The sequence below is a fragment of the Octopus sinensis genome, linkage group LG2 (assembly GCF_006345805.1).
Source record: "Octopus sinensis linkage group LG2, ASM634580v1, whole genome shotgun sequence".
NCBI classification, from domain to species: domain Eukaryota; kingdom Metazoa; phylum Mollusca; class Cephalopoda; order Octopoda; family Octopodidae; genus Octopus; species Octopus sinensis.
In genome coordinates this window covers 2,971,537-2,983,771 of record NC_042998.1, presented here as the reverse complement: position 1 = coordinate 2,983,771, position 12,235 = coordinate 2,971,537, and the positions used below count along the sequence as shown (strand labels likewise).

The 12,235-nt window shown below is 34.7% G+C and overlaps 1 protein-coding gene across 12 annotated transcripts in view; it reads left to right on the top strand.

Annotated features, from left to right (window-relative positions):
- LOC115223565 (rho guanine nucleotide exchange factor 28) overlaps window positions 1-12,235 on the top strand; it is a 490,764-nt gene that overhangs the window by 85,556 nt on the left and 392,973 nt on the right. The window contains exon 1 of one of the 12 annotated variants that reach the window (XM_036511304.1): window positions 5,223-5,608. The exons of the other annotated variants lie outside the window; for them this stretch is intronic. Within the exon in view, the coding sequence (XP_036367197.1) occupies window positions 5,587-5,608 (22 nt within the window). The 5' untranslated portion in view covers window positions 5,223-5,586. Of the gene's footprint in view, window positions 1-5,222; window positions 5,609-12,235 lie in introns of those variants that run through there. 12 annotated transcript variants of the gene reach the window in all.

Here is a 12,235-nt window from a genome sequence, read left to right as displayed (position 1 = left end):
GACCTGCACGGTTCAGGAATTGAAACCACAATCTTCCAATCAGGAGTGCACATTAGGCCACATGCTTTCACAAATATATTAATTAAATGTATTAGGTAGCAAATTGCAAGATCCATTACTGCACTGGACAGCATACTTAGTGGCATTTTTTTCAATTCTAAATTCTCAGTTCTTATTCCACCAAAGTCAACGTTGCCATTCATCCTTTTGGAGTTAATAAAATAAGTACCAGTTTAGCCAATGTCATCAACTAGCCCCCTCCCCCCCTCCTTCTAAATTTTAGGCCGTTTCAACCAGTTTCAATTGGGGGGAGGGTTCTTGGACATTCTCTAGGGCAGTGTTTCTCTACCTTTTTACCCTTGTGTAACCCTTAAAATAAATTACATTCTCAAGAAACCCCTGCACAAAAAACAAATTATATACCATATCTTTCTCATATTTTTTTCATCATAGTTCACGTAGTAAATATCATATGTATATGTGTGTGTGTGTGTATATATATGTGTATATATATATATATATATATATATATACATACATATATACATATATACATATATATACATATATATATAGGGAGAATTCACAAAAAATCAAAAGGCGAAGACAGGTGGTGTAGAATATAAACAGATGTATTAGTATAATGCTTGAGAAGTGAACAAGTCTTTAATGTTTCGAGCCTACGCTCTTCCACAGAAGGGAACACAGAAAGAAACAAGGAGAGAAAATAAAGAATGTGTAGTGGCTAGCGATCTATCATATATATATATATATAATTTTAATCCAAACGGGAAACAAAAAAACAACAACTATGGAACAATTACAGTATTATTATTAATAGGCGCTCAGGAAATGGAAGCAGGGAGGTATGACGTTTCGAGCGGAGCTCTTCGTCGGAAACATAAAGAAGGAAGAGAGGAAAGAAAGATATATATATATATATATATATATATATATATATATATATAATAATATAAACAAAAATTTGAGAAAAGCCACTATTATGTAATTCAAACAATGATAGACATAAACCATATCATATAGAAAAAATAAAATATATTATTAAACATATATCTAGATCACAAAAATTACCAAAAAAATGAATAAATATTTTATAATAAGTAAAAAGACTACGTACGTTTTGTGGCTATAACTTCAATTCGAATTACAATTAAAGTTAAGTTCAATCCAATTTTTATATATATTATATATTTGTATTGTGAAATTTGATTTAATACTAAACTGAATTTTCCCCTGTAAGTTTGGAGTTATACTCCCTAATATATATATATATATTATATATATATATATATATATATAATATATATATATATATCTATATATATATATATATATAAAGTATCCATAGATTACAGACATCACTAAATATATCCCAATAGTTGTTATATTTTTTTGGTAACATAATAGGTTAGATAGGATGATGTCTATATTACAATGTTAAAATAACCATTAATATGTTATTCATCTATAATAATATTACAATCATGAAATTAGCATTAGCTTATCTCACTCTTTCTCATGGGACCAAAGGGGTCCAGGGAACCCTGGTTGAGAAACGTTGCTCTAGAGTAGCCCCCCTCCGTTTTTTGTTGTTAAAAAAAACTTATTTATGAATATGATAAATTAGTTCTGATTACTTTGGATTTGTTTTTATGTTTCGAGGTATTATGGTCTTACCATCCTTGCCTCGTCTAATTATTATTTACTGTGAAAAATCTATGTAGTTTCAAATACATCCATTTATTCTGCTCATTATTTGTTATTGCACCACCATCATCATCATCAGCACCACTACCATTACTATCTATCATCATGTTTTCAACAATTTTACGAGTTTCTACTGTTTCTACCTGGTACAATTCTGTGTTCTTGAGGTATGTGAGCTTTGTCCTTTTTGCTTTTTTGTGAGATTTTTTTTGTTTTGTTTTGTTTCATCTTCATCTTCATCTTTTTATTTTTAACATCCACTTTTCCATGCTTTCATGTGTTAGTTTACTGAAGCAGATTTTCTATGGCCTGATGCTCTTCCTGTTGCCAACCCTTACCTGTTTCCAAGCAAGGTAATATTTCCCTCTGGCCAGATGCCCCTCCCCCCAGAGTACTGGTAATGAATGACATTCATTTACAACAATCGCACAATATCAAGACAAGGGGGGGAGAGAGAGAGACAGAGAGAGAGAGAGAGAGAGAGAGACCCACCACACACACACACAACAAATTTCTTTTAGTTTCTATCTACCAAATCCATTCACAAGGCTTTGATCACCTTGGGGGCTATAGTACAAGATACTTAAGATGCCATGCAGTAGGACTGAACCTGAAACCATGTTGCTGGGAAGCAAGTTTCATAACCATGCTGTTAACACCTGTATATACAAAGAAATTACACATGCATTGCCGTGCCAGGGATTGAACTCAGGCTACTCACCACCAGACCACATGTTGCAGGTGTTATTTTAGCCTCTCATTTATTGGATAAAATTTGTATAATGTGAGTTACATTGTTTTGCTGGATGGTTGTTTGTGTTTCACATGTGGCGTACGATTTGTGTATTGGTTTTATTGAGGGTTCTGTACGGTATGTACTGATTAAGTTGTGTTGAATTAATGACTTGTAGGCCTTTTATCTTTTACTTGTTCCAGTCATTACATTGCAACCATCCTGGGGCACTGCCTCGAAGGATTTTTGTTGAATGATGGAAATCTCTTGTTGGCTCCTTTTGCTCCACATGGAGTTAAAGGAATTGGAGAAGAAGAAGAAGTGTGTACAAAGTGAATTGAATGGCATATTGGTTATAGTGCCAGTTATTGATTATGCAAGAGTCTGGGTTAGTCCACATTAGTAAGGAGCATAGCGATGGTTTCCTAGTTTCTCTGGTGTATATATCCCTCCTTGGACGGGACACGAGTCTATCACAGGTGCAATGTGAAATGAAGTGTTTTGCTCAAGAACACAAAGCATTGTCCAGTCCAGGGATCAAAACCACGATCTCAGGACCATGAGTCCAGCAGCCCAACCACTAAGCCATGCTCCTCTACTATGTAGGCGTATGTAACAAGGTATTTTCTTATCTGGCTTGTGGTACCGTCTTCTCCTGTTGGTTTGTGTGGGAAAGTTACATAACAGCCTCAATTATTTTCAAGGACTTTCATTTCTTTTCCTACAAAATAGTCTTAACTCTTTCTTGTGTCTGTAAAACAAAACCTCTTCTGAAAATTCTGGTGAATTACTGCAACAATTTTGTCCTGTCTAAACTTTTAGTATTCCTTTTGAGCTTACTGTGAGCATTCTGATGTAGCATCAGCTACATTCTCTTCTCTATTGTCACACATTCTACTGTCCTGCTTTATGTTCCTTGATCCACTTTATCCTTAAGGCCTGATCCTACGTTACTAAAATTATTCTCTTCATTTCCTATTTTCTTTCGTCAATATTTCTTTCTTTAAGCAAAGACAGCTGCTTTTGCCATCCCTTTGTCTCTTTAGTTTACATTGAAAAGAAGAGTTCTACTTTTATTAAGGAACAGAGCAGCCAACACATATACAAAGTTTTTGAAACTAATTTGTCTTTTTCTATCAGTTTCTCAGCATGGATCACCCCCCCTTCTCTCTCTCTCTCTCTCTCTCTCTCCCACCACCACCATTGCTACCCCCACTCTCTTATTAATGCTAAATATCAAACCTGTTGCTTATAAAGGTCTCTCTCTCTCACACACCATATCTTTAGAGTTTATATTAACTGAATTAAGTAAGTTATATATTCAACTTGAGTTCCTAATTTAAATATACCCACAAATGATCTAATATTATTGAAAAACTTAACCGGTTTGCTGAATTGAAGTTTCCACTTTTAGATTTCACCAGGAACCAAAATTAGTCTTGTTTTTACTGACCTTATACCGTTTCACCTATTTCTTTTTTGATATATTCTCTCCACTCTGTTGCCTTTTATGAATCACATAAAGAACGGACAGCTAATTTATATCAACTGACTCTCACCTATGGCTCTCTCATACCTCTCTATTTTCAATGCACACATACACATAACACACATAAACACTATTGTGAGCTGCACAATGTGTGTGTGTGTGTGTGTTTCAGATGCATATATTTCATACATGCGTACTTGCATGCAACACTCACACACTTGTGCACAAAATTAAAACGAAACAAAAGCAAAAAAGAGAAGCAAGGATGGGTTGCTCCAGAGGGGGAGGTGAGAAATGCTTCTAAGCTTCTTAGGTGTAATCGGTTTACATTTTAAAAAACAATTAACATAGTAGCTGTCTGGGTTATTTTGGCTGGCATTGAATAATTTACTCCCTTCCTTTCTTGTGTGTGTGTGTGTGTGTGTGTGTGTATATATATATATATATATATACATATGTGTGTGTATATATATATACATGTATGTGTGTGTGTGTATATATATACATGTGTGTGTGTGTGTATATATATATATACATGTGTGTGTGTGTGTATATATTATATATATATATATATATATACATGTATGTGTCTGTGTGTATCATCATCATCATCATATATATGCATGTGTGTGTGTGTGTGTGTATATATATATATATATATATATATACACACATGTGTGTGTATTTACAAATGCATTAATAAATGTTCTTTAGCAAAACAAAAAAAATTTTTCTTACTTCTTTAGTCCTTTGTTTGGATGTGTGAATAATGTGTGTTCCCTGTAAGATCATGGTACATTATTCTGTGGTAGCCGTTGATTTTACACACACACACACACACACCACACACTCTAACACACCCATCCACCCCACCCACATACATAAACACAGCCACCCACATTCATACACACACACACACTTATATGTTATTTATATGCTAATATATATATATATATATATATATATATATTTATAAAAAAAATATATATATATATATATATATATATATGCATATATTGTATGTTTTTCTGTATATGTGCACTCTCTTCTCTTCAGATATACATACATGGAAATGTTTTTATATACTTACATATAGAGCCTTCCAACTATCCAACCAGCCAGCCAACTCTCCCTCTCTCCCTCTCTCTCTCTCTCACATACACACATGTGCACACACATATGATGATTGTCTTTACTTGCAGTCTTCCCTGATTTTACATGGTGTTGTGTTGCTTTTGTTGTTGTGGTTGTTGTTTATGAGCTGGTTATTTTTACAACCTGTTCTAAGTATTGTCTGTGTAAACTGAAACATGGCTGGCTTGCAGAATGAAACAAACCATACACTGTCAGGTGTTATGTTTTTACCTGTATTTTTACCTTTCTGCCTCTTTTTGAAAACAATTTGCCACGGATTTTTACCTGTGCACTATTGTGTTCTGTTTATGTGGAAAACTATACAAGTGCTATAAGGAAGTTGTATATACTGAGCATTAACTCCACCTGTCTTTCGGATATTCTGAACATAATTAAATTCATTTTACATGTTTGATGTATCTAAACGATATATTTTTACCTGACATATGCTTACTGTTGGAAACTACTATGGCACTAGTTTTTTAATAAAGCAAAAACTGTCATGGAAAGAGAAAAAATTACAGGTATTGATCTCTTTTCTCTCTTCTCTCTTTATTTTTTACTTGTTTCAATCATTGGACTGTGGCCATGCTGGGGCACTGCCTTTAATACCTTCAGTAAAAAAAAAATGTCCCTTGTACTTTTTTTTTCTTTTTTCTTGTTTTTAAAATATCTGGTACTTATTCTATCTGTCCCTTTTGTCAAAACTGCTAATTAATATAAGAGGGATATAAGCAAACTAACATTGGTTGTCAAATAGTGTGAAAGGGACAAACATGCACATACATGTGTGCGCGCGTGTGCGCACACACACACACATGCACACACACACGCACACACACACACACACACTTAGAGGCTTCCACATAGTTGCCATTCACCAAATTCACGCACAAGGCATTGTCAGCCCGGGGCCATAGCAGAAGACCCTGTACCCAGGTGCCACACAGTAGGACTCCCAGGTGCCACACAGTAGGACTAAATCCCAAACCATGTGGCTACAATGTGAGTTTCTTGATATAATTAATAATTTTATTTAAAAAAAAAAAAGAAAAATGTATATATTTTAATCTTCTAAAAGTATATAATTATATTTTATATTACTTGTCCTAAAATATACTTTCTGTCTGATTACCTACATTTCTGGTCTTTCTGCTTGCTGGTGTGTGTGTGTGTGTGTGTGTGTGTGTGCACATGCACATAAATGAGACACAAGTTATTAGGATTGTCACTTTTTTCCACATACCTGTAAGCATTCATTTCTGCTTACCTGTACATCATGATCTTTCTTGTAGTTTGGGGGAAGAAAACTTGCATTACAAATTTAATCATTTTAATTGTGTATCATTAAAGATATTTAATTGTAAGAGGCATAATTCCTATTGTATTTTGAATAGTCAGCCTAGTTTCGTTTTGATGTTATGTTTTAGACAGTTGTGTGTGTGTGTGTGCATGTGTGTGCATACACGCATATGTAAATATATACATATTCATTTACACACACACACACACACACACACACGCACACTCATATGAATGTATGTGTGTGTATGTATGTAAATATGTATGAATATATGTCTCTCTCTCTCTCTCTACACACACACACACATGCAGGCAAATTTGATTATTTTTTCAGTAGTGCATTTAAAAACAATCCGTTAAATTATATCGTTCATTTTCCAGTGTGATTAGACACTGTAACCGCATGCTGTTAATATCTCTAATCACTCAGCCACACGTGGGTTACCTTAATAGATTATCATAAGAGAGCATGGGCGGGATTGGAGATCACACATACAGACACAGCAAGTTCACCAGGAGCCTAGCACAATGACCACCGTGCCCTCATTTCGTATGGTTAAAACTGATAAAATGAAGAACTCGTAGGATAATTCAGTAAAGTCAAAGAGAAGAAACAGATGGATTTCCAAATGAAAAACATGCAAGGGGACATACTAACTTGCTAGCAATAGCAGTCAAACACTCTTTGAATTGCATTCTGCTGTCTTATGTTGGGAAGGCTACACTGGCTAATATAATCCTAGGTACATTTTGGCTGTAGGGTGCTGGTGTGGAATAGATATGGCTGGGAAGTATTTGACCTTTGGGATCCTCCATGGGTGCTAAGCAGCAGCAACAACAACGACATCAACAATAACAGCAGCAATTTTGTGTTTACTCTAATCTTTCAAGCACTGTTAATCAGTGGATAATAAAAAGGCGGCAAACTGATAAAATCGTTAGCACACCAGAAAAAAATTGCCTAGTAGCATTTTTTCCAGCTCTTTACATTCTGAGTTCAAATTCCACCAAGGTTGACTTTGCATTTCGTTCTTTCGGGGTCAATAAAATAAATACCATTCGAGCACTGATGTTGATGTAAATGACAACTCCTTCCCCACAAAATTCCAGGCCTTGTGCTTATATTACGAAATATTAATTACAGGATTATAATAAATTGATGAATTTTACAAAATGTCCTTGAAATTAAATTAAATAATTATAAAATACAGTACTAAAAACAAGTCTCTTTTTCTCTCTCTCTCTCTCTCTCACATACACACAATTTATGTTATCAACAAATATATACCAATTATTAGCTCTTATATATTTATATACACATATGTGACTGTATGATTGAGATGTTTGTTCCCAACCACATGGTTTCAGGTTCAAGCCCATCACATGGCACTTTAGGAAAATGTCCTCCAAAGCTTTGTGAGTGGATTTGATGGACAAAAATTGAAAAACGCTTGTTGGGTGCGTGTGTGTATGTGCATATGTATGTGTGTGTAAGCATATGTGTCAATATATATGTGTATGCGAGATTGTGTACGTTTGTGTTTCCTTGTTTTGGCATCATGCAATAGTTGTGAGTGTTGCTGTCGTATAAGCATTGTCATTTCCAATATTCTGTGTAAATATTTCTGGCCAAGGGGAAATATTACCTTCCTGGGGGAAACAGTTGGGTGTTGGAGACAGGATGAGCATCTGACTTTAGAAATATCTGCCACAATAAACTCTATCCTACTCATGGAAAACTACATGTTAAAACAATAATAATGTTAGTATGTGTACATATATAAGTGTGCGTTTGAATATATGAATGTATCTGTAGGTATGTGTGTATGTATATTTCTTTGTATGTGGACATCATTGTCATCATCATCATTGACATCATGATCATCATCGTCAACATAATCATTCAACGTCTATGTCCTGTATTTGACATATATTTGTGTGTTTTTGACAGTGTACATGTGCACACATGTAGATATTGTCTGAATTTCTGAGACGAGGAATTGTCATTACTTCTCTGATATATTTGGACTTAGCATCGTCATCTTGGTCATTACAGTCACAGAGTTTCAGTTGTTCTATTCTCTGGCATTCTTCAGTTTGCCTGATGCATTTGGTAACATTTTTGGAATTTGAAACTGCTCCCTTTACTAAAGTTTATTGCAATAGATTAATTCACATTCCATTGTCCACCCTAGGAATATTTTCCTAATTATTACCCCTCTGCTTGTTCTCACATTCTGCTTGAACCAATGTGTATGTGTGTGGGTTTTACACACACACACACACACACACACACGCACACACACACACGCATGCATGCGTGTAATCATTATTTTGAGTAAGCCAGTCTCTTGCTACATTGAATCTCACCTGTAGCTACACAAGATCTTCAGACAAGTTAGGACTCGACCAAAATATCTTAATCTCTGCTATGGTACATTCTTTACATTCAACGGATGTTTGTCTTCATCTTGTTTGTTGTTAACACAACGTTTCGGCTGATATACCCTCCAGCCTTCTTCAGGTATCTTGGGGAAATTTTGAACCTGGGTCCTCATTCCTAAGGTATTTTTTGATGTTATTATTATTGTTCAGGTCACTGCTTGGAATTGAACTCAGAATCTTGGAGTTAGTAGCCTGCGCTCTTAACCACTATGCCATATGCCTGTCGAATGTAAATAATGTAAATAGTGTACTTAATTCCTCATCTCTTAAATATAGAACTGTCTCTGCTATGGTGTTGATGGTGTTGAGTACTCCTTTAACAAACAGCTAACACTACACATGTTTGTGTGTGTGTGTATCTCATGCAGACAAGTAAGTGATATTTTGAATGCAGTGTAGGCGTCATACAAGGGTAAAATACCCAATCTTTCTGCTGTGTTTTTACATCTATACTATTATTTGAAATATTACTTTCTTGTCTGTATGACATGATACACATTTGACGATTCCAAAAGCAAAAAGATACAAAAAACAAAACAATTTTGTTTACATATTGCTACACACACACACACACACACACACACACACACACACACACACACACTGTCCCTTTTCCTTTTTTCTAGTCTCTCTCTAATTCTTCTATTCCTCTACCTCCCTCCTCTCTCTCCACATGACCTGTGTTCGGCCAAGCCTGACCTTTCTTTCTTGGTTCAACTACCATCCTTGCAACATCTATATTCCTCCCCATGCCTGTCATCTCTTATGTCCCTGCTGTAAGGCTTCTTCACTTCCACACACACCAGCTTAATTTAATTCGTCCTTAGTTGAAAGACACCTGTTGTTAATGTCCTGTTATTTGCATTTGTGTGACATTTCTCTGTCCGCCCCCTACCCCCCGTCCTTGTTTTTGTATACATTTGCTGCATTCTTCCAAGGAATCTAGTGCTCTTAACTTAGTTTTTCCTTGGGGCTGGCCAGATTGGAGCAATCTCGAGTATAACCAGCTGAAATTGCAAAGATAATCTGGAACTTGACTGAGGAAAGAAAACTTCGAATGACCCATCCTTGTTTTTTCTTGTCCCTTTTTTGTATCCCCTGTCTGGATGTTTTATTGTCCCTTTTTTTGTATCATCTGTCTGCATGTTTTGCATTCTTGTCCCATTTTTTGTATTCCTTTATATATATATATATATATATATATATATATATATATATATATATATATATATATATATATAGGTATATTGTGTAGGTAGTTAGGGTAAATAGGAAATTCTTTACGTGTTTATCTAACTTGTAAGGCTTTTAAATTCCTTTTAGTAAATGAAGCATGTAATGGGGAATGAATAATACCAAAAACATTTCCGGTTTTGTTTTATATATATATATATAATATATATATATATATATATATAAATAACTACTTGTAATTGAGATATATGTCTATTAGTATGTTGGTTAAAGCACATTCACTGTTTGGGCTACCTGATGTCATCCACAGTAATGATACAATTTTCAGTGGGTTTATGTCAAGAAATCTACAGTGTTTGTTGAGTTTATAATTTATAAAGGAAATGGAAGAATAAAGATTCGTACTACATCTATTTTCTGTTTCCTTTATCAATTATATATATATATATATAATATATATATATATATATATATATATATATATATAATTATGTCCACTATCTTAACTATTGCACTTTGCACTAAATCAATGCTTATGTACACTATTACACTGCTTCATAGTACTGAATACAGCAGGCCCCTGAAGATGGCCAGAGGATACAACAGCTAAAGTATTGTGACTATAACAAGCAAAATGAGGCCCTTAATGTGAATGTATTCTTTGTTTGTATGTGTGTGTGCATGAGTGTATATGTGTATGCAATTGTATGCTTGTTTGTGTGTGTTTGTGCATCAGTTGTGTTTGCCTGGCAAGTGATTTGGACTAGGACCGTGTGTTGAAACTGAAGTGATTATGTATTTATATCTGTTTATATCAATCTAATGTCTGTCTGTCTGTCTCCATCCATCCATCTTTTCATCAATCAATCAATTACACTGTTGTTTTTTCCAATTAATGTTTGATTTTAACAAAATATGATAAATAGCTTGTTTGTTTAGCTTGCAATAAAAATATCTTTTTATCATTGCTCATGCATTGTTCTTTTTTCTCCTTTTTTTTTCTTTCTTTCTTTTTCTTTTTTTTTCTCTTTTTTTTTAAATTTTTTTTTTTATAAAATTACTTTTGTCTTTCAACTGTTTTTCATTTCAGATTAAGCATAGTTATTAAGCAGGTTATGTATTTGTCGATAAAATCAAAATCAAAAGCAAAAAAAAAAAAAAAAAAAAAAAACTTGTTCAAAACTTTGCAATCTTAGAACTGAACCAAACGTTGCTAATTGGCTTTTTGTGTCTTTTATTGTCTTTTATTGTTGTCCTTGATCTGGATGGCTGGTCTGTGCATGCTGTTTCATTCACTATTTTTATTATTGCAGTTTAACAATGTAAAAGCTTGTCTTTTTTTTTGTTTTAAATTTAATAATGCCCATGAGGTTAATTCAAATTTGAATACTTAAAATTAGAATCTAGTGCCAAATCGTCAATGCACCCCCTGCCCCCCACTTAGCCGAGGAGGCATTTTCATTTTTTTCTTCTGTCTTGCAAGTTACTTAGCAACCTTCACCAAGGCTAGCGGCATGATAAAAGGCATCCAGTACACCTTGTAAAGTGGTTGGTATTAGGAAAAGTATCCAGCCATTGAAAGTGTGCCAAAGCAGACCCTGCAGCACTACACAGGCCTGTGGCTTATTGGATCCTGTCAAATTACCCAACCCATGCCAGCATGGAAAGCTGATGGTTGATGATGATGATGATGGTGATGACACTGCATGCATTGCATACTCACAATCTGTAAATAATCTTTGGAAGTATCAGTGTAGTATATGTTTGGCACAACATCAATTCCTGGAGCAGAAATACTTTTATTTCATTAACCCTGCCCCCCCCCCTCCCAACTTTCCTCTTCTAACCTTAACTCTGCCATCTTGTAATTTCTCATTAGTAAGTCAATTTGTTACTGCTCTTATAAACATTCTCTTAAATCAGTGTCTCAGATAGGAATTTTCTCTTCAGAAAACATCCAAACAGAAGTTTTCCAAATAAAAGTGTCTGTCATTCCTAGTATCACTGACGATAAAACAAAATCCATGATGTGAAGGCACATGGCTCAGTGGTTAGAGTGTCGAGCTTATGATCTGGTTGTGAGCTCAAATCCCAGACCGGGCTCTATGTTGTGTTCTTGAGCAAGAAACTTTATTTCACGTTGCTCCAGTTCACTCAGCTGTAGAAATGAGTTGCGACGTCACAGGTGCCAAGCTGTATCGGCCCCTTTG